General features: G+C 56.1%; 3 protein-coding genes across 3 annotated transcripts; all 3 read left to right on the plus strand.

The window, feature by feature from the left end:
• Window positions 1-4,492: 4,492 nt before the first annotated feature.
• On the plus strand, window positions 4,493-6,427 carry GP5 (glycoprotein V platelet; the record flags this gene model as incomplete). The annotated part of the gene is made up of 1 exon (XM_084267485.1): window positions 4,493-6,427. The coding sequence occupies one exon, from the start codon at window positions 4,493-4,495 to the stop codon at window positions 6,425-6,427; it is 1,935 nt and encodes a 644-aa protein (XP_084123611.1).
• A 5,994-nt stretch (window positions 6,428-12,421) lies between these two features.
• LRRC15 (leucine rich repeat containing 15) lies at window positions 12,422-17,062 on the plus strand (the record flags this gene model as incomplete). Its single annotated transcript, XM_084267453.1, is given in 3 exon segments — window positions 12,422-12,456; window positions 12,458-12,498; window positions 15,191-17,062. Coding segments are annotated over 3 exon segments (1,794 nt in total). The 3' UTR covers window positions 16,909-17,062.
• Window positions 17,063-19,709: 2,647 nt separating this feature from the next.
• On the plus strand, window positions 19,710-22,423 carry CPN2 (carboxypeptidase N subunit 2; the record flags this gene model as incomplete). The annotated part of the gene is made up of 2 exons (XM_084267183.1): window positions 19,710-19,721; window positions 20,581-22,423. The coding sequence occupies 2 exons, from the start codon at window positions 19,710-19,712 to the stop codon at window positions 22,225-22,227; spliced, it is 1,659 nt and encodes a 552-aa protein (XP_084123309.1). The 3' UTR covers window positions 22,228-22,423.
• Window positions 22,424-22,703: the final 280 nt, after the last annotated feature.

Consider the following 22,703-nt stretch of genomic DNA (forward strand, 5'->3'; position numbering starts at 1 on the left):
TAATGCTTGAGTAGAAACGGCTAAAATACCCACAGAACTGACTGTCCAGATGCATCCTACCGTTAAATTGGAAACTCTTACTGTTGCACTTTTAAAAGCTGTTGGATTTTTAATTCTATTTATTTTTTTTGCTTGCTTTCTTCATGAAGGTTGTCCTGAACAGTCCTCCCAGATTGGGTAAATAGTCCTGTACTGTATATGTGTATACAGTACAATACTAAGCAGATGGGGAGTCCTTTTTATGCTGCAAATTTTTAATGCTTATGTTGATCATCACAAAATGAGAGAGCTAAAGTCCTGTAGGATTTCTCCCGTGAAATTCTGAATTGTAAACTTAGGGTTTTGTATGTCTAAGGGAAAGCTGTGGGGTTTTGACAATTTTTAGAGTCTTGAATATGTTGATTTTATACAGCGAAGCTTCAGGTTTTTAAAGCTATTTTCAACAAACTGCAGCTTGTTTGATAATTACATGAACCAGAAACTACTCAGTTTGTCATGATTTCCTCAAGCCTAACACAGATTAAAAGTTTCATCATTACAGCGCTCTCTAGAAGCTCAGCTTCCTTTTTATTTTTAAAACTGAGATGATACTACATCTTTGTATTTAAAATATGTATTGCTGCTCTAGAATGGTACCCTGTTGTCAAGAGGCATACATAAATAACTGTACAATAGAATTGTAAATAGACTTGTAAATCATTTTTGTGACTGAAGCTCTTTGAAAATAAAATTAAAATGAACAGATATTTTAACTCTTTTCGTTAGTTTCATGAAATTGTTTTTAATTAGTCTTTATACACTTGGATCCAAAGCTTGTTGAAGAATAGACCAGCTTGCACTGATGTCACGGGTTTCTTGTCCAGTGCCTGTGCACTTTTGATGATGGAGGTGAAGTACGCACACCATGTGTTAGCCATGCTGCTTGTAGCATCGCTGTTCTGGAGTAGAGCAACACTGACCGTGCTTTTACCTGGTGCCTTATGAGAGCCATGGTAAGGCCAGACCTCATACATGGGATAGCAACTGGTTTCCACCTTCTTTATCCAGACATTCCTTCTGTGCTTTGATGTGTGGGAGACATTATCTTGAAAAGACTCTTGAGCAAATGTTCCTGATTGTGAGCTGGCAGTGGTGTCACTGTCATCTTCATAAAAATCATCTAGAAAGGAGGACATCTTTTCTGTCCTACAGCTCACCTTCTGTGTAAACATTCACTGACAGAGCACATAATTTTAAACTGGAAGTGAAAGTGTTTGAAACACGTGGTTTCGTCATTGCGAAAATGTAAGCCTTGTTTCAAGCTAGTATTTTGAAAATGTAAAGCTTTTTCTCTCTTCAGAATATTTTGGGCTTTAGGTTTTGTTGGTGTGAGACTACAGAAGACTTGGGGGAAAAGCAGAAGCCAAACAGGTCAAGCCTGGATTGCTTAGCCAACGGGTTAAGTAGAAAACTCTTCATTCCTTACTCAAATTGCTTTGACTCCAAGAGAATAAAAGTCCGAGCAGCCTTGTGAAGGGTACGTGTGAGTCACTTGGTTGTTTAAAGTAAATGTGTCCACTCCTTCAGAACTTACTGCCCCTGCACAGCAGGCCATCAGAGCTAAATGTCTTACATGTTTGAAATGTCTTTCTGACCATAACTCGTGTGGGCACCTAATTTCTGACTCCAGCCTGATTTGCATTGGGTCGCCTGAAGCACCTACTCTTGCTGCTGTCAGGCTACAAAGGGGCTCAGTGCTCTTATGTGTGTGACTTCAAACGTTCCTCCTGCTTTATGAGTGGTCTCAGGTTCTACTTTTGGAGTTGTGTACAACTATGGAAGCTGGTAGCTTACTTAACTGAGGCAAAAATCTTCATCAGAGGTTAAAATATTCTTTGGCCTTTCACCAGTTGCGCAAATGTGAGTGAAAAGTGTTATCTAGAGGATGCATTTTGCTGTTTTACTTCCCATTTAAAGTGCAGAATCATGGTGAAGCCTGACTGCCTGCTTTGCTCCTAGTAAGCTCCTCTAAAAAGCAGCTGAGTTTCTAAGGTACAGTTCAAAATTCCTTCTCTGTGCTCCCCTGAGTTAAGAAATGTGGAAGTAAAAAATGTAAGCATCATAGTAAATGATGGGCGGGCTTGGTATCTGTGCAGCTTTCAATCTGTGCTGTGACTTTCAATATCCTGCAGCAGTGTTCACATTTTGCTTCTGGGATCCTTTTGTAGTCTGAGAAACATTGAAGGGGTGCTAGAAAGGGAAAGAGAAGAGGCTGTAGACCGGGAAATGATAAATGACCAGTCAGACCACTGTCCTTTCTGAAATGTTTCACGTGAGGGTGTGAGAATCCCAATACTTGGGAATGTGTAAACATGACCCTTACATGGATCTCGCTGTATTCTCTGTTAAAACCTTCAATTATGCAACTATAAATGTGCTTTTTAAATGCCACCAGCAGCTCCAGGTGTTTGAGGTCAGTAGGATTGTCCAGCTCCTGTGCCAGTTGTACGATTGTGACCTTAAACTCTGGCAAAGAATTTCTGCCAGTGCCTTGTTTGTTTGTGTGGAGTTAAGTCTTCTGGCACTGCTGAGTGTCTAGCCTCATCTTGTCGAGTATTCGCTTGCATTTTGTTAGGAGACCAGGAAAATGGCCAGCCCCAGTCTACAGACGAGCATTGCCCTGCCTCTTATTTCACAGGCCCTGAACAGTATAACAGCTGGGGACTGGTTTATTACTTGGTTCTCTAGACCCCTTGTTCTCCTGCCTCACTGAATCCTGTAGCTCTGCTGTTGAGTTGAGTTGGTGCAGGTTAAGGTGCCGGTCAGGGCTCAAAACAAACTTTTTGGTGTATTTGTCCTGTGTGGAAGGTTGTGTTCACCAACTGCAGCCTGGGCGGGCTGTGCTGAGGTGGGGATAGGCTGGCTCATCAGCTTCTCTGAGGTTTATTTGAGGTCAGTTTGGGACTCAGGTGGGGGACATTACTGCAAGGTGAGGTTCTCTGAAAGGTTCTTGTTTGACATGGCAAAGCCCTTTGGAAGTGTGAAATCTCAAGGCCTTTTTTGATGCCTTGCAGTCTCGTTCAAAGAGTTCAGAAAGCCCAGTAAGGGCTTGCCTTGTGGCACCTGCTTGCTGGCAGTTGGTACCACTGGGTGCTACGTCCTTCCTGAGGGAGGGATACAGATTTTACCAGTCAGTACTCTGAACTTAACCATGAAACTTTTCAAAGTACTTGCTTTTGCTTTTTTGATGCAGCAGCTGGTTTTGGATCCATGTCTGTATGTTCTTGTCAGCAGTTCAGGCAGGTAGGAAGCTCTGCTGTCCCACCTGACTTTTAGTGAGAGGGTTTGTACTCAGATCTACATGGGGTTGGTGTGGGAGAGCTTCATCCTTGCCCCTGGAAAGGGGTGTGCTGGGACAGGAGCCATCCTCTCCCCACATGTTCTCCGTGCTGAAGACCAACACGAAGTTGGCTGTTCCAGTTACATCTGCAGAACGTGTCCAGCTGTTCCAGCACACTGTCCCAGCTGCTGCTTCTACTGATGGGCCAGGTGCTGATACTTGCTTGCTGATATTTGGGACTTGTTGATTTCTCCAGGGAAACATTTCTAAACTGGAGGGTTTCTGTTTGCCTTGCTATTTTAAACGTTACCGTTATGATTGCTTTCCTGTTCCCTTTTTTTTGGTTTGGAAATCTAAACAGCTCACCAGCTTTGTGGTATGTTTGGTACAGATCCCCCTTGCTGCTACAGCTTTGTAGCTAACTTCATGGCACTTCTTTCCTCCCATTTCCTGCCATTTTTAGTACTGCTGATAGCCTCGTGTTGTGTTAAGCTGCAATAAAACTCGTTGGTTATCGGAGGAACGCCACTGTCCTGCGCTGCCCGAGCTCTTGTGTGCTATTTCAGGCCGTGTCAGAAATAGCCTGTTGCTTCTTGTGTGTTCCTGGGCTGTTCCAAGAAGCCATCGCCTGCAGATGCTGGGAGAGGATTTAACAGAACCGAGTGCTGTTTTGCCTTTGGCCACTTAAAATGCAGGATGCCCTTTTCACCTCTGCTGTCTGTTTTTGCAGGCTAAGCCTTGGTTTGAAACCTCAGGTAACCCACAGTAAAAAAATACTGTGGCTGCAGGACCTTGGGGTATTCTATTTTTTTAAAAAGACTTTCTGTGTGTGATTTAGTAAGTGCTTTGCTGCTCAAATCAGTATGTGCCTTAGGACTGCTTAGCTACATCGTGCTTTTCATATGCTTTTATTATACATGACTGGTAGAAATACAGCCAGGGGACACTTGATTTGCAGCTCAGAGTGAGCTGAGAGCCTTAGAGCAGTGCTTGCAGGCAGCAGCAGTAGAGCTCTGGGAAGTTTTGCTTCCAAGCCAAGAGAAATTCCTTTTTGCAGGTTTTGGGATATATTCACACAACCTTGGTGGCTGCTGAGGTGTTAATTGCACGTGATCCAATCCTGACTCTCTCTTATCTCTCATAACAGCTAATCTTTCTGGCTCTTCAGCAAGGATGTTGGTGTTCTGTTTGTCAGTGGTGATCGAGCTTTTCTTCCAGCTGGATGCGTCTGTTTGTCCTGAGAAATGCAACTGCTCCCTAAAAAACACAGTTCACTGCTCTGGTCCCCACATAAGGGACCTGGAATCGTTAGATCTGCCTTGCAACACGACAGAAGTTCACATAACGGGCACTAACGTAACCCACTTGCGGGATGTTTTTTCTGGGATGGTGGAGCTGCAGCATCTCACCTTGTCTTCAAACAGCATCTCTCTGATTTCACCAAGGGCTTTTAAAGGCTTGGGAAGGCTAAAAGCCCTCAAGCTGCTAGATAATAAGCTGGCTGAACTTCCCCCAGAAGTGTTCGATGACATGGTACAGCTTCAGCTATTAATGATTAAGAATAACAGGTTGAAATCCATCGAAGAAAATCTGTTTGGCAGGCTGGCTAGTCTGGAGGAGCTTTTCTTGAACAAAAACCAACTAACAGCACTTCCTAGTGGCGTGCTGAAGAACCTTGCCAAACTCAAAGTACTGAACTTGTCAAGAAACTGTTTGGCAACACTGCCTAGAAATATATTTAGAATGTTAACCAGGCTTGAGAAGCTGGTGCTGTATTGTAACAGGCTGTCTTCAGTGGAGTCTGGAATGTTTGATAGCCTGAAGGAGCTGCTGGAACTCTTCCTGCATTCCAACAACATCCAGTCCATCGCCCCCGATGCGTTTCATTGTCTTCGTAAGCTGAGAAGCCTCACGCTCTCCAGAAACAAGCTGGAGGTTTTGCCTCCTGGGCTCTTCCTGCACTTGCATCACCTGTCTAAACTGACCCTGTCCAGGAACCCACTGAAGTCTCTTCCAGAAGTATTGTTTGGTGAAATGAAGCATCTTGGTAGCTTCTGGCTGTACCACACGCAGCTCTCAACAATACCAGATTTTGTGTTCAGTAACTTGACAAATTTAGAGCTTCTTGTGCTGATTTTCAATCCAGAGCTCAGCGTTCTTCCCAAGAATGTATTCAGTGGCCTGAGCGAGCTGCGGGGCCTCTCCTTGCACACAAATAACATTTCCAGTCTGCCCGAGGGCATCTTCCTGAGCCTGGGGAAGCTGCAGAATGTTTCCCTTTTTGATTCAAAGCTTGAGGTTCTTCCCAGAAACCTTTTTCACAATTTGAAGCACCTTCAGAAAGTCTACCTGAATAGCACTAAGCTGCAGTCTCTCCCTGGAGACTTTTTCACTGCCTTACCTGAGCTGCAAGAAGTCTTCCTTGACAACAACCCTTGGAAATGCGATTGTCAAATCCTTGGCTTCCAAGAGTGGCTCCAAAGGAGCATGGAGATAGTCAAAGATGTGTCGTCTCTGACGTGTGACAGCCCCCTGGCGCTACGGAATGTTTCTCTGATGGCTCTAACAGACAGTCACCTGAAGTGCCTGCCAGCCACAGCCATGACACACCAGATGTTCAGCTCAACTGACTCCCTGGCTTCGCCGTCTCTTGTGACAGAGCCCTTGGCATCATCTTGGGAGACTACAGCAGCAGCAGCGGTGTCTGACATGGATAGCAGCACACCCACATCCCTTCCTCTTGCGACCTCAGCTTTTACCCACACGCATGTCCAAGAGGGATGGCCTGGGCTTCATTCCTCCCGTGTTCCGACTCCAGCTTCTCCCAGCATCATAGTGGAAACCAACAGTGTCAGAGGAACCGATTCAGCTTCTCTTGCCCGGTGGGATGAGCTGCCAGCCCGCAGGAGTGCAGAGCACTACGTTAATAGCAGCATCTCTTACTGTGAGCTGTTCCTGTGCCTTCATGGCTTGATTGCAGCACTCCAGACTGCAACCATTGTGCTCGGTCTGTATGCAATGGGGAGAACCAGGCAGCTGTTGCACTCCAGCAGTACTTCTGCTCAGCCTGTAGCTCTGATAAAAATTTTTGAATGTAGAGACTTATAGCCAGAGAGAGGACTAGGAGGTGTGGGTGCTTTGCAAGCATTTGGACAGCCCACACTTGGTTCAGAGACAGGTTACAAATTCCATAGCAAGAACCGTGCAGACACTGTTCTTGTAGCCTAATGAAAATACTCTTGGTCGTACCTCGTGGTGTTTGCCTGACATGGCTTAGTTTTTGCTTTCTGTCTTCAGCTCCTTTCCTGGACGTGGCAGGAGGGTGCCATTTAAAGCTAGCAGTGCTTTCCTCTAGCTTAACCAGGGCTAGGAAGTGTGATCTTGATGTATTTTGCTGGGTTTTCTTCTTGAAACTTTGTACCATTGCTACAAATCTGAATTTTAAGTAAACACTTCCATCCTTAAACTTCGACCAGTGGCCTGAAAAGCAAGGCTTGCTCGCTGTGTGATGCAGTCAGTCTTGAAACTGGAGTACCAGGTGGATGCTTGGGACTGAGGTTAGGTTCTGGAGCGGGGCAGTTGGTTCCAGAGCTGGTCTTGACTGAGCTGGGAGGGAAGAGGATGGGCTCTCCTGGGCTTGGCTAGCAAAACACTGGCGTGCAGCAGAGTGGTGGGGAGCCTGCCAAGTCTGAGGGCCCTGAAGTGTCACCACCTTGTTTGAAGTTAGCTGGGGAGTGTACGCATCCCCCATTGACACACTGTGTGGAACCATGTTCAGCTGGTGTTGGTACTTCTTACCTTTCCCTGTTCTGCAGTATTACTCCCTGACCTCCAGCCTCTCAAGTGTTGATATGCAGAGACACCCATGGGGCAATGGTGTGGGGGTTGGGATTCGTGTGGGGTTTGGGCTTCACGCTGAAATGGGGTTTTGATGTTTTGATCGCTGGGAGTATCTCAGTTTGTAAATGGCCGGGTAGCTGTCAGGCAGTGTGTGTTCTTGGTTTTGAAACTTTCTGGGTGGTGGTTCTGGGTTGTTACATGCTAGTGCTTAAAAGGAGGCAGTTGTTACAAATTTAGGTTCCTGCCTGGGAAGCTGTAATGACCCCTTAGTGTTGCTCCAGTGCCATCAGACCCGTGCCACGCAGGCATCTGCTTGCAGCAGGCAGGAGAGAAGTGTAATCTGGACTCTGGAGGGAATTGCTCTGCAAACCATGCTGGGCTCTGTTTGCCTCAGTGAGACAGTGAGGAAAGGTGTGTGTGGCTCTGTGTGCTCGGGTGCACACTGATTTATAAGGAAAAACAAACAATTCGGTCACTAAACGTGTGTGTGATGCCCTGCCACCTGACCTGTGGAAGAGCAGCAGGTCAGCAGCAGCCACCATCTTCCTGAACCATCCTTTGGCTGCCCCAGCCCCACGGCGGGGCCAGCTGGGTCCCCGTGCTGCTCCTTTGGCTTCTGTTCAGCAGTCGCTGAGCTCTGGCACCTGAGGGCTCTGGCACATGGCTGTGTACAGTCAAGTGCTTGGAGGAAGATGATTTGTCCTTCCATGCTGTCATCGGGCTTTCCCTGTGCTCGAGCCAGACGGGGGAAGTGAAGTCAGCAGACAACAAAGGGCTGGAGCCGTGAGGGCCTGGGGTGCTTGGTAACTTCCGCTGAGGTGTCCTGTTTTGAGCTGCCTCTGATTCATGACTTACTGCCCAGCAGAGCTCAGCCCTTCCTGTAAAATTCCCTGGCCTGGGAAAGCCAAGGATACAGTTATTTATATCCTGTCTCGGATTTGCATGGAGAAGGGAAGGTCTTCCAGGTCAGCGTGACCGTGGCTCTGGCAGGCAGGGAAGCAGCAGGGTCTCCCTGGGGGACCTCAGGCCCTCTCTCTGGGCAGCGCTGCCTTGCTGGTGTCTCACGGTGCCGAGGGCTTGCCATGGCCAGCGTATTGGCATGGTTTTCATAAAGCTGAGTGGGAGGGAAGACACACAGCAGTTCTCCATGGCTCACATGTAATGGCTGGCTGCGAGGCAGGAGCTCTGGGATCCCCTGCCTGACGTTACAGAGCATTGGCTGTGTCTCCTTCAGGCCTCTGACCAGCTCCTCTCGCCCAGGGAAGCTCTTTCATGTCATCGCCTGGGGAAGCTCATTCAGCAGCCATGATATCAGCACTCAGCATTTCCTAGAGATGATGGAACAGCTGGGAGGAGATGCAGCCAGAGGCACATACCCGTGAGACAAGGCTGGGGCTGCGAGTGTTTGCAGACTCAAAGCGATCAGGAGGCCTGAAGCTCCTGCTCTATGGGCAGGCGAGGGAGGTGTTACGCCTCCATTCTCCTAGCTGGAGTCAGGGTTCACATCCCCTTCCCTCCCACCTGTTTACGTGCAGATGAGCTCTGGCCAAGCCTCTTGCCTGAACCATGGTGGGTGAGTCCCCCTTCCTTGTGGGGTGGGGTCTGCTTCTCCAGCAGCACCCAGAGACATCCCGCCCCCTCCTGTGGAACTGCTGCTGTTGGACTGTTGAGTTTTTCCACAACATGCCAGGCTTCCAGCTGCGCCTTTGTGTCTCTCTTGATAAATAAAGCCCAGGGCAGGGAGCCAGTGATGGCTGGCAGCGGATCCACAGCCTGCCAACTGGCTTTCCCTGGGCACTGGGGATAGATGGAGCCCCTTCCCCTTGGGAGCATCAGGAAGCCATCCCTACTACCCTCATTGGTGCCAGGGATGTCTTTATGGAGATGGAGAACAGGCTGAAGCTGGATGAGCAAGGACTTTGCAGTGTATGTGCTGGGACAGCCCCCTGCCATCGCCTCCTGCCCCAGCCAGTCCTTCCCCTCTTTTCCCAGCGCCCATCGGACAAGCTCTTTCCGCTTTGGATTATCTCTCCAGGCGAATTTGGCCTCAAGCCCCACATTCCTTCCAGCCTAGCGCTGTCCTGAGCTGCTGCCAAGCCCTGTGTGCTGCTGCTATCGCTCAGGGCCGGTCCTCCTGGCTGGGCAAGCCCCACTGGTGCTCGAGATCCTAAAGGCTGTTTTCCTTGGGTTCCTGGAGGGTTGTGGTGCTTGGATGGGGGTTAGCTTGATGGCCACCTCTGCTGCCCATCCTGGAGGGACCAGGGCTGATGCTCCTTCTCAAAGCTCCCACCCTGCGCATGTATTTCCCCAGGGAAGGCAGGATGTGTCCTCAGCCCTTGGGGCACATGCAGATCAGGCATCCTGGAGCCACGAGTAGCAAGGCAGCCCTGACTATGCATTCCCTGAGCAGGGAGATGAAAGCTCAGTGGGGGATGGATTGTTGGCCCTGTGGAAGAGCTCTGGTTTTGGTTCCTCAGAGTGTTGGGGGGTGTTGTGGTGGGGCAGGGGCTGCTGGTGCCTCTCTCATGGGGTCGGTGGGGACAGCACTGCTCCCTGGGGGGGCTAATGCATCTTCACCCTGAGCTGTGGCTCAAGCCTACGTGTCCAGCTGCACAGCTCAGGCCTGGATGTATCCCCCCATGCTGGAGCACTGATGGGACCCCCTCCCCTAGCCCAGCCCTCCACCCTCTTCCTACACTTCAGCAGAGCAGTGTTTGGCTTCATGCCCTGGGCCAGCTGGTCTCTGCAAGCACTGGGGGCCACCATGGGGGTTTCTCACTGTGGGTGCTTTGCAGCAGTGCAAAATAACTCAAGGGGGGTCCCAGCCCTGTGGGGAGTGGCATCCCATCCCACACGGAGACACTTGGAGCTGGATGTGTGCAGAGATGGGAGCTGCCAGGCCGTGCAGCAGCGCAGCGTTGGGGAGTGTGCTCAGCTGTTTGGCAGATGAGCAATGTGGTCTCCTGGCCAAGCCCACAAGCTGCTAATTTTAGTGATTACACAAATTTTTCCGAGCAGTCTCAAGTCCCTTGGTGATTCAGAGCTGCTTGGCTTTCCTATGCCTACCATCCTGGCCGTGGGAATGCGCTGGAGGAGTGCCAGCGCAGATGGGCTTGGGACTGTCCCCTTGTCGAAGAACAAGGCTCCCCTCCCTGAAAATGGGTGATGCTGCAGTGCTGGTGCTACTGGGACCTCCCTGGACGGTGATTTGAGAGCTGAGCTTGGTTGGCGGAAGCACCAGGGTTTGTGCAAGAGGTCACAGGACAGACAGGAGCCCTGGTGAGGCTGGGATCCCGGATGGTGTGAAATGCATGTGGCTCAGGGTCATCTCTCCTGGCCCTGCCAGCCCAGGGTTACATCAAGGCACAAGGGGTAAAGCTAGCTGGGACCGCTTGCCACAGCCCCTCCAGCTCTCCTGTGGGCTCAGCAGCACGTGGAGCAGTGCCTGTGGAAGGTGCTGGGGGCTCTTGGGTGCAAGGGTGCTGGCCTGGGCTGCGACTGCTGGCAGAGCTGGGCTGTGGGGCAGCTCCCACTGTTCCCCATGCTGCAGTGTCTGGCTGCTGCCTTTGGTGAGGGATCAGCAAGCCATGTGCAGGCAGTGGGGGGGGGGGCTGGGGGCTGTGGGGGAAGGAGCTGCCCAGCCATGACCACAGGTTTTGCGGCCAACCCCATCTCATGGGGGCACATGTGCCCACCCTTGGGCTCTATCGTCCCCTTAGAGGTGTAGGGACACAGCAGGGGCTCTGTGCCACCCTGAGCTTGGTCGGGGCAGTCAGCCCTTCTCTGGCTGGTGTGGCTGGAGCTGGAGAAGGTCCCATCCCCTCCCACGTTGCGATTCTTGCTCTGCTCCATCCAGCACTATGCAAACTCCCGGGAGTGCGGAGCAGCCTCCCTTTGCAGAACACTTCTCTCACCCTCAATAACATCCCCGTGCTCTCCAGGAGCTGCCTCTCCCCTCCAGGTGTGTGTGGTGTGTCTGTGCATCTGGCAGCAGCTCCCCTTCCCTGCCTGTCCCCCGCCCCAGCTCATAGCCTGGGGCTGGCTCCTTAGTGCTCACCTTGGGGAGTGGCTCCCTCTTAGCTGCAGAGGGTGCAGGATGCAGGCCTGTGCAGTTGCTCAGCTTTGCTTTATTTTTAGGGATTGCTTGAAAAGAGACTCGTCTCTCTCAGCCAGGGCTGTAGCCAGTTCCTGGGGCCTGTGCAGGGGCAGCTGGGTTTTTGGGCAGTGCTGTGACCCATGCTTGCCCGAAACTTGAAGTGTTCTGTGTGGCTGTTAGGTACCATGCTCTGATCACCCCCAGCTCCTGGGGACAGGGTGTTTGAGGGCAGCCAGCCCATGTCCTCCCCACCCTGGGCAGCGCTGCTTGGAAGGAGCCGAGTCCAACATTCCTGCCGGACTGGGCTTGGGGTGGTGGCTTTTCGGAAGTGCTGGGGTTTAGTTTCTGTGTTGCCTTGCTGAAACGTTGTGTGCTGCTGGGATGAGTCAGAGCAGGCAGGAGCCTGGCAATGCTGGCAGTGGGCAGATAGCGTGGGCTATAAGGGTGCCATAAGGCTCTCATGCCAGGGCTGCAGGGAGCAGGCAGCCCCCAAGCCTGCTGCCTGACCTCCAGCTGCGCCGCTGTCAAGAAAGCAGGGAGCTTACTGTGGGAACCATGGAGCTGGGAAAATGCCCTATGACAGAGCACGAGCTAAAGTACTTGTGGGTGGTGTTGTCAAAATGTCCCTTCTCCGGGGCCGAATCCATGGGCTGTGTCCCAGGAGCAGGCAGGGAGAGTGGTCAAGGGGTAGCCTCAACCACAGCACTTACTCCCTGGCTGGGGAGGGGTCTGTGGCCATGCAGCATGTCCCCCTGCACTCAGAGACCCCCCTCCATCCAAACTGACATGTCCGTGACGGTTGCCTCCCGCTGAGGTCCCACTCCCTGCCCTCTTCCCACAATCCCTGTCCCCTTTCTCAGAGTCTGGCTGGGAACTCTCTGTCCCTGCAGCTCATTGTTTATCCTGCTTTGATCTCTTGAAACAGGGTCCCCCGTTCACTGTGCTGCCCTGTGCCTCACGGCACAGCACGCTGTGGCACAGGGATGGGGGCAGCCTTCCTCCCCCTTCTCCAGCAGCTCCTTAGCGCTGGCTGGGACCTGAGCAGGGGCTGCTGTGGCTGGCGGAAACATGGGTGGGCTGAGACGGGATTAGACATGGTTAAGGAAATTCCAGCTGCCCCGTGGTTAGCACAGGACTGTTCCAGCTCCGGAAAGCCTGAAGGGGCCATGAATGCTGGCTCTTCTCAGCTGCTTCCTCCTCAATCTCTTCCTGGTGGCTGCTGAACCAGGGCTGTTCAGGAGAGGTAGGTGGGGGGACGACCAAGGGCACCTCCATGCACCTGTGTGGGCTGGAGAGGACAGGGGAGGGGTGGCAGCAGGTGATCCTGAATGGATGGGACAGGCTTGCACCCCACTTCCCAAACACTGCTGGGCTCTGTCACTCATGCATCAGGGCTGCTGAGGATGAGGAAGGCAACAGCCTCTGGGAGAGGGCAGCACGTGTGTGGTGATTTGGGGTCATAAGGCTGCCTGCAATCAACACTGAGGGGTTTTCTCAGTGCCCACAGACATGGTGGTGCTGACAGGAGACACTCTGGCTTGCTGAGGGCTCTCTGAGGCAGCCTGGCCTCCAGCTGCCACCCACACTGACCCTGTATGGTGCTCGCTTCCGTCTGGGGTGGGTGAGGTGCCCGTGAGGGGTCCTGGTCTGTTTGCATCAGCAGCCAGAAGTGAATGAGAGCCATGACCCCAGGCCAGGTCAGTGTGCTGGGGGGCTGCCTGTGCTCCCCAGCCAGAGGTCCTGAGACCTGCAGGGGCTGTAGCCAGGGAGGCAAGTGTTGTGCGTGTGCTGAAGGCGATGCTGCGGGGCAGTCCTGGTGTGAATGTGCACCAACAAAAGGCAGGATGGTGCCCAGGGGCCTGGCTCTGCATCAGCTGCCCTGGTGGGTCAGGATGCCCAGCCATGTCCCACCAGCAGCTGGGGGGGCTCCTGGGGCCGAGCTGCTACCTGGCACTGGCTGAGATGAGCAGCATGTTCGTGGGGCTGCCAGCTTGTTTTCAAACAAGAGCACTGGGGTTCAGGAGGGGGAAACCCAAAACTCCACCCTTGAGATGCTTGCTTTGTTTGCTGAGGAAACAGAAGTTGAAGGCAGCGCTGCTCCAGCGCTTTCCCTAACCCCGCCACTGCCTCTGTGCTGATTCATTGATTTGGACGGGTTATATACTGGGAGGGGAAGCATGAACCGCACTCGGCTCTCTTGCCAGCACAGAGCTGTGCTCACTCGGCGCTCGTGGCTGCAGGACACTTGGGTAAGTCTCCTCTCCGCTACCACCCCTGGGAGCGTGGTTATGGGCCTGGGGGACTCCTGGGGCAGCTTTGAGGGGTGGCGGGGTGGCAGTGGGACGTGTACATTCAGCATCTTTTGATTTGATGGAGATGTTTGTCTTGCAAGGGGTCCCAACTAACTGAGCCTGCTTAGGCACCGTGGGAGCTGACATAGTCATACTGGCAATCTATCTTGGATAATAACTGCCTACATAACTATCTTAGGTAGTAACCCATAAAGAAATCAAGGGGGGGAAAGTAACGTTCTAGGGGGCTGAGGTTAGGAGCAGTGGGATGCCGAGGGTCTGAAGGGTAGGGAATATTCAGTCCTGTTGGTCTGAAAGCTTTTTGTCCCTAGAAGAAAAGAGGAGATAAGTGGTTTTCCAGCTGCCTTTCCTGAAGGGTGATCCAGCGTGGATGCTCGTTGAGCTGCCTTACCAGGGAGTGACATGAGAAGGGCTTTTGATGTGCAAAGCTTTTGGGACGTTCATAAATGGCTTGCTATAAACAAATCTGTTCTTGGATGCAGATTGTTTCCATATGGGAAATGCAAACTGCGCTGGCTTGTGGAGGCCTCCTCCCTCACTGCTGGAGAGCCAGCGTGTTCCCTGGAGAGAACCCGGGGCGGAGGGCTGGGCCTGTGCCCCCAGCCACCCCGAGATACTGTGCCAGCCAGGGCACCGTGCCCGGACCCCCACACTGCCAGCCTTGCTCGTCTGGCTGAGCTGTGCTTGGGAATGGGGCAGTCATGGGTTTTTCTCCCTCTCTCGAGCCCCTCAAAGCTGTTAGTGAGGGGCTGCTCAGTGCCAGCCTGGCATGAGGTTGCTGCTGATCTATGGAGAGGGGAAAGAGCTTGGACCAGCAGAATAAGGAGAGGGCAACTGTCCTTCTGGAGTGATGGAGAACCTCGCTGTAATGCACTCTCTCCACCTCGGCCCCAGGGCCTCCTGGGGCCCTACCCCTGGGACCACCCTGTGCATGGGTACCTGCACTGGACACCCTGCTCTAATGGCCAAAGTTGGTCAGAGCCAACACCTTCTGTTGGGGATGGAGTGCAGACTGGACCACCCTCCTACCCAGCCTGGGCTGGGGAGCTGTCAGAGGGTCCCTTGACCTGGGCTCCTACCGGATCTGACCTGAGGTGTGTCTGGGCAGCAAGTGCCTGTGCTGCTCTTGGCTCTGCAAAACGGGCTCTGAACACTTGCTGCCAGGCAGAGCCAGGAGGGCACTTGGGGGTGTCTTGAGGAGGGGCCCTTACTTTTTGGCCCCACCCATCATTCCTGGGACCCGCTTGGCTGCAGGTCATCTCTAGTGAAGGTCTTGGTGGGTCTTGTGATGCTGAGAGGCCAGCACCACTGGTAGCAGCTTGCCACGCTTGCTGCAAAACAGGAAGCCAGCATGCTCCTGGCTGCTGATGGGAGGACACCAGGGATGACACTAATAGCTGTGGTATGGCAACTAGGCTCCACAGCTCCCAGCTCTGTCCCGTTCTGCACTGCTGCCTGCCCCCAGCCCTCCTCACCTGCCCTCCCCTGCTGTGCTGGGGGCTAGACTGTGGCCACAGCCTCAGTAGCCCTTTGCAGGGAGAAAGCAGCACCCATCCCTGGCAGCAGCCCTGGGGGGCTGGGAAATGGCAGGGACTGAGCCCCCCTCCTTTGTTTTTGCTGCAGGTCCAATGGAGCGGGGAGGCTGGCAGCAGTGGCTGCTGCTGGTGGTGGGCATCCAGCTGGCCGGTGGCCAGTGCCCAGAGCAGTGCCAGTGCGTCCGCACTGCCCAGGTGGAATGCTCCGGTGCCGGCATCACCACGGTCCCCAGCCCCATCCCTGAGAACGCCATGACCCTCCAGATCATCAACACACGCATCACCGCGCTGGGCGATGCGTCCTTCCGCAACGCCTCCCTGCTCATTGGGCTGCGCATCGAGAAGAACAACCTGTCGCGCATCAGCCCTGGGGCCTTCAAGCACCTGCCAGACCTGCGCTACCTCAGCCTGGCCAGTAACAAGCTGCAGGAGCTCCCAGTGCAGGTCTTCGAGCCGCTGGACAAGCTGGAGTCCCTGCTTCTCTCCAGCAACCAGATTCTCCAGGTCGAGCCTTCCCACTTTGCCCAGCTGAGCAACCTCAAGGAGCTGCAGCTGCACGGGAACAACCTGCGGGAGCTGAAGGAGGGGGTGTTCGACCAGCTCACGAGCCTCACCAAGCTCAACCTGGCCAGGAACAAGATCGACCGCCTGCCGCCCCACGCCTTCGAGCGGCTGGCGCGGCTGCAGGTGCTGCGGCTCTATGAGAACCGGCTCCGGCAGATCCCAGTGGGCACCTTCGATGGGCTGCCGGAGCTGCAGGAGCTGGGGCTGCACCAGAACCAGCTGGAGACGCTGTCCCCAGAGCTCTTCGTGCACAATGAGAACCTGCAGAAGCTCTACCTGTCCAACAACCTGCTCGTCACCCTGCCGAGTGGCGTCTTCTTGCCTCTGCGCACCCTCTCCAAGATCACCCTGCACGTCAACCGCCTGCGGGACATCTCCCCCAGCGCTTTCGGGCCCATGCCCAACCTGCGGGAGCTGTGGCTCTACGATAACGAGCTTTCCACGCTCCCTGCTGCCGTTTTTGGGAACCTCACCCAGCTGCAGCTCCTGGTCCTCAGCAAGAACCGTCTGCGCTCAGTAGCGCCGGGGGCTTTCTGGGGTTTGGGGGAGCTGCTGGAGCTGTCACTGCACTCCAACGCTCTGCGCCGCCTGGATGCCCAGGTGCTGGAGGGGCTGCCCAAGCTGCAGAACATCTCTCTGCACCATAACCAGCTACAGACACTGCCACGCGGCCTCTTCAGGGCCACTCCGGAGCTGCGGCAGCTGCAGCTGCATTCCAACGCCCTGGAGTACCTGCCCGCCGGCATCTTCTCCCCGCTGGCCTCCCTGCGGGAGGTGAAGCTGCACAACAACTCCTGGCGCTGTGACGAGGGCATCCTGCCTCTGCGGAGCTGGCTGGAGGACAACCCCCACAAGGTGGGCGATACACCCCCCCTCTGCACCCAGCCCCCTGCCCTGCGGGGGACCCCTATCGCCAGGCTGTCGCAGGACCAGCTCCTCACTTCCCAGCCTCCGACTGCCTCCCCCTATCCCAGCATGCTGCTCCCTGCTCACCCCTCTGAGGTGGTGGCACCAGAGCATACCTGGACGGAGCCCCCCGTTGGGTCGCTGCCCCCCACCCAGGAAGAAGAGGAGGAGAAGGGGTGGTGGGGGCTGACACGCGTGCAGAGCTGGGTGGCAGTGGTGGTCATCGTGCTGGTGTGTGTGGCCCTGCTCGCCGCTCTTGTGGCGCTGGCAGTTTACGGCTGTAGGAAGAAGAGCCACGTCGTGCTCATGAGGATGAAGGCACCCAATGAAGCCTGAACCCCCGGCAGACCCTAAGGGGAGTGGGACTGGTGGGGTGTCCTTTCCCTGCAGGGCCGAGGGACGTGGTGGCAGCTCTGTATCAGCTGCCCTTGACAGTTGGGACAGGCCAGCATCATCCCGCGTGCTGCACGTCCCTCTGTCCTGCTCTGCTTTGCCCTGTCCCAGCTCTGCAGCAGGGCATCCCCCCCGTCTCTTCCCCCCAGCTGTCCTCTGTCCCCAGCCCCTCCTGCTCCCAGCGCAGCCTCTGTGTCCATTCCCTGCTGGGGGCAGCAGCCTGGCCGTGGGGTGCTGAGAAGGGACCCCTTGAGCCGGGAACCACAGCCCAGCCGTGACGGTGCTTAATCCAAACGACTGATCCTCCCTGTCTTTCACCCCACACCACTCCCTCCAGCGCTGCTTGCCCTTGCACTGCCTGCTGCACTCCCCAACCCCTCTTCCCCCCGCCTCCCCATGCCTGCAGCCTCTGCCTGCCCCGCGACCCCATCCCCCGCCCCCCGCCCCGGGCAGGCAGGTGCTGTGTGCCGATCAGGGCCGGGAGCTGAGCGCCTTCACCCGCAGCATCCTTTGTAGCTGCCTGTTCCCAGCAGGAAGCCCTCGGGGCTGGGCTGCCCGGACCTGACGCCGCTGCTGGGTGACACACCCCGAGCGGAGCGGCCCACCCGCGTCCCAGCTGCCCGCCCTGCCTGCGGGCGAGGCGGGCCGGAGCGCAGCCGGCATCTTCCCCTGTCCCGGCGGCCTCCTGCCCCCACCACCCCCGCGCATCCCCTGCCAGGACAGCCGCACGGCCGTGTGTGGGCGCAGCTCCAGCCCCCCCCGAACGCTTGCCTTGTGCTGGCGCTCACTGGGGCAGGGCAGCGCGGGGAGGGGCGCAGCCCTGTCCCAGCCCTGGGAGCGGCCGGGGGCTTGCGCCAGCCCCTGCTGCGGGGGGATGGGGATGAGGGACTGGCCACCCCTTACTCGGGTACGTTGGAAATGCCTTTCCCCTGTGAGGGCTGGCTGCCAGGGGCTGGGAGAGGCTCCTGTGCTTGTGCTGCTGGAGCACACTGGGGCTGCTGCCCCATGGGACTGCTCCCGCCGTGCCCCATCCTTCTGCTGCATCGCATCCCTGTTCCTTGCTGCCCCTTGTGCCTACCCCACCAGCAGCCTGGCCCTGCTATGCCTGGCAAAGTTACGGCCTCTTTCCCCCCTCTTCTTTTCCTCTTCCCACCCCAAGTGTCCCCCTGTGTGTGCCCAGTCCTGCTGCCTGCCCTCAGCGCTCGGGCAGTGGGGATGCTGGGGGTGCACACTGGGTTGGGGTCAGTACATGCTCACTGCTCTGCAGATCACAGGCAGGGGCATTGCTGTCCCTCAGCTGCACCCCTGTCTGATGGCCACCATGACTCCTCCAGCCGTGGTGTGGCCGCAGAAGAGTCCTGCTCACCTCTGCGCATGGTGTGGCAGCACCAGGCAGCTGAGGGACTACTGCCACAGGACAAGGGTCACCCTTGGTGTGCACCCCATAGTGCTGGCTGCTCATGGCACCCCGTGAGTCAGTGTTGGCACAGGCAGCCCCGTGCTTGTGCACATGATGGGATGCTCCTCCAAGCTGGGACCTGCATGGTGGTGGGAGACATGGGACTGTGCCATGAGGGTGTTGGGTGCTGCTCTGTGACCTCTGCATTAAAGCACAGTTGTCCACCTCAGTGCCAAGAACTGTTTATTGTCTCTTCTGTGGTGCCCAGCTATCTGTTAAGAAAGTTTTTCATGCTGAGGAGAAGCCCATACAGGCTGGTGGGGCTGGTAGAGGGTTAGTGGTCTGAGCTCTGACCTGGGGCGAGGGACCCAGGAGGGCTTGGCCATCCAGCAGCAGCAGGATGGCTTTTGGAGACTGAGTTGAGACCTGGGTGAGCTTCTCAATGGAGACACTGACTTCCTCCTGTTCACTCCTCTCACTGGGGAAGGTCCCCAATATTTTCCCCAGCTCTACCCTGGGGTGGTAGTGAGCTCACTTGGCTCCCTTCAGAGCTGCTTGTTGCTGGCTTGTGTCTGCTGAATTTCTCAGTGTGTCACTGTCTGGTCCATGTGTCTGGCTGAATGCATGCAAATGTCAGTCCTACCCACCCTCCCTGGGGTGCTTCCATGGCCACTGCCATCACAGCCAGCTCCAATACAGGCCCTTGCAGGGCACCCTTAAGGTGCTGTAAGCTGTTCCCCCAGGCAGGTCACAAGCTTCTGAGGAATCCAGCTGGTCCGTGGGTCCCTCTGGCCATCCCACCACTGGCTGGGTGCACATCCCAGCCTGCAAAGCACCTACCTGGTGCACCTCAATGTGATGGTCCGAGTGATGGTCTCCTGCCCATGGCACTGCTTTGCCTTGCTAAGCTGCGCCTGGTCCCACCTCTCCTGTGAGGAGTGTTTCCTAGTGCCTTTTCCCAGTGAGATTTAATAAAGTCCAGGGGGCCTTTTAGGGGGCCTGCTGGAAGCAAGTGTGCTGACCTTAGTGTGGGACTGGTGCCATCCATGATAGCAGTGCCCTGCCACTGTCCCAGGGCCAGTGGACATCCGGGGCTGGGACCTCACTTCCCTGTCAGGATGCTAGCTGGTGGCTGCCTCTGGCCTCACCTCCAGCCCTGCTGGGGCCAGGTTATTTTTGAAGCACTCCAAGGACACGGGTTGTTGTTGCCGATAAGCAGCCAGGGGCAGCTCCGCCCCGAGGGGAACAGCTCATCAGTCGCCTTCGCATCCGCCCCAGAAAACATCGTCCCATCACGGTAACCAGAGCCCCTGCAAACCTGTCGCAGGCTCCTGGCAGTCCGACGATGTCACGCTCGGTAAGTGGTGGCCACTCTGCTCAGGTAGTTTTGGGGGGAGGGGGCACCTGGGGTTCGTGGGAGATGCTGTTGGCTCTGCGTGAAAGCAAGTGAGATGGAGGGAAGGCAAAGCCAAGCACAACGCTGCTCTCAAGTGCTGCTGTAAATCCAGACTAGGCTGCAGGCATCGTTGTGGGGTGGGGAGCACCCCCTGTCATGCAGCAGCACTGGCATGTACCCCAGGTGGGGAGGGTCTGGAGGCCACTATCTCAAAAGTGCCTCCTGGGGGCTTGGGAGCAGAAGTTTGGTCGAGCTGAGTCCCTCGGGCAGGTTTGATGCTGCTCTGGTTGCTTGCAGAGACAGGAGGACTTGACGGGCAGTTAGCAACAGAAGTGGAACTGAGCACAGAGCAGCCCCGCAGTGTTGTCCCCACCTGCAGCACGTCCCTGTGCTTCACATGTGCCCCTGCCCCAGCGCCCAGGTCCGTGCCTGCAGAGACATCTTGCAAGGCTGGGGGACCCATGGGTCCTGTCTCAGCTGCTGCTCAGTTTATGTGGAGACCTTTGGCAAGGGTGGCACTACCCTGTTTGCCACAGGCCTGGGACACTGCATGGGGCAAGCGAGGAGAAATTTGGGGGTGGGGGGGGGCTGTGTGCACTCCCCATTCCCACAAGGGGAGGGCTGGGGTGGTGCAGTGGGGGGGGGGGGGGGGGGGGGAGGGGCTGAAGGGACATCTCATGGACAGTGCAGATGCCCACAGAGGTAGAGCCCCAAGACATTGTGTTTCTAGCTGCAGAAGCTGCTTCCCCAGGAACACCCATCTATGGGTGCAGGTCCCTGCCCTGTCAAGCCAGGGGGTGAGGCTTGGCTCCTTCTCCAGTGCAGGCTGGTGATCTACATGCTGCTGGGGCTGGGGACCCTGCCAGTGGGGGGGATGCCCCTGTCCTGTCCCCCTGTCTGCCAATGCTATGACACCTCCAAAGTCTTCTGCGCGGAGGAGAGGATCGAGGAGATCCCAGCAGGCCTTCCAGGGAATGCTACCCAGCTCTTCTTCGTGGAGACGGCCTTGAGCAGCATTGACAGCGGGGCCCTGGGCTCCAGCACCACACTCACCAAGCTGGTTTTCCTCAAAAACAACATCCAGGAGCTGGAGGTCGGTGCCTTTCAGGGGCTGCCCAGCCTTACTGAGCTGGAAGTGTCAGGCAACCCCTTGCCAGACGTCAACCCAGGGGTGCTGATGGGGCTGCCCAACCTCACCAAGCTGTCCCTGGGAGCCAACGCCTTCCGCTCCCTACAGCCGGGGCTCTTCACCGCAGCCTGCCGCCTGCAGCACCTCCACTTGCAGGGGAACAAGATCAACGTGCTGCCCCCCAGCATCTTCCGCCCTCTCCGGCGCCTCCAGACCTTGGACCTCTCTCAGAACATCCTGGCCAAGCTGCCGGGTGGGCTGCTGGCCCCTCTCACTGCTCTCCGCCTCCTCAAGCTCAGTGACAACCTGCTGCGGCAGATACCCCCTGGTGCTTTCAGGGCACTGAGCCAGCTGGCTGAGCTCCACCTGGACAGTAACCAGCTGGAGGAGCTGCCCGATGGTGCCTTTGCGGGGCTGGAGGGGCTGCGGCGGCTGCAGCTGCAGCACAACGCCCTGGGCAGCCTGGCCCCTGACATCTTCGCCAGCCTCCCCAACCTCACCACCCTCAACCTGGAGGGCAACCGCCTGGCTGCCCTGCCCACCACCCTCTTCTCCCACACCCCTCGCCTCCTCTACCTCTTTCTGTCCCGCAACCGGCTGGAGACGCTGCCCCAGGGGCTCTTTGCCAACCTGTCAGCGCTGCAGACCCTGGCACTCTCGCACAACGCCATGTTCCACCTCCCTGCTGGGGCTTTCCAGGGGCTGCTGGGGCTGGCAGTGCTGCAGCTGAGTCACAACAATCTCTCCAGCCTGGCGCCTGGGCTGCTGGCTGGGCTGCCCCTCCTCACCACACTGGCGTTGGACCACAACCGCCTGGCCCGTCTGCCCCCCGGGCTCTTTGATGCCAGCATGGAGCTGGTACACGTGGGGCTGGCCAACAACCCCTGGGCCTGTGACTGTGGCCTTGCTTACCTCCTGGACTGGCTCCAGAACTTCGCTGACCACCTCATCCATGCACAAGCCTTCTGCTCCAGCCCGGCTGCCCTCCAGGGACGGTCCCTGCTGGAGATTCCTCAGGCGCAGCTGAAGTGCACGGGAGCACCCAGTGTTCCCCAGGAGGAGGGTGGGGATGAGGTGCTAGGTGAGGATGCTCTGGGGCAGTGCATCTACAGAAACACCAAGGGCACGGTAAGTGTGGCCTGCAATGCCACGAGCTGCCAGTGGCTCAGCCTTTGCCTCCCTCCTCCTCCTCCTGGGCAGGCACTGGGGCCAAGACATGAGTACCAGGATGCCTGGGTGCTGCGCTCCCGCTGTGGCACGCTGCAGGTCAGCGTCCTCCTCACGGCGCAGAGTGGGGATGAGGCCACATCATCACCAGGTCTCCCTCCTGCACCCTAGGGTCGGGCAGGTGCCTGCTTCCACCCTGTTGTTTCTTTGGCCACCTCCAAAACAGCCTAGGAAACAGCACCTCATCTTGTTCTGCTACCCCTGCTGTGGTCACCAGATGGTCACTGAGCTCTTGACAAGAGCTGGCCTGGTGGTATTTATTCTCCCAGCTGTGCATCCGCTGTGTATGTCAAATATCATTAAAATGCATGTATGACTTTGGTGCAACCCGTTCCTGTGGTGGAGGGAGGAAACACTCTTTCCCCTCACCTCTGCCTGCCTGTCCAGGGGAAGTGGTGAAGGTCATGGTGGCCCAGTAAGGACTTGGCTGGGGCTGTGTGTGGTGTGACACAGGTGCAGGTGCTGCTCTCTGGCACCGTCACGTCCCGCCTCACCTCCGTCCGACTGCCCAGCGAGGGGCATGAGCTGCCTGGCCGCGGGCCGGGCTCTACACCAGCAGGTCCTCCCACTCTGGCAGCCCTGGCCTG

This window comes from Gallinula chloropus (assembly GCF_964237585.1).
Source record: "Gallinula chloropus genome assembly, chromosome: 8".
Classification (NCBI taxonomy): domain Eukaryota; kingdom Metazoa; phylum Chordata; class Aves; order Gruiformes; family Rallidae; genus Gallinula; species Gallinula chloropus.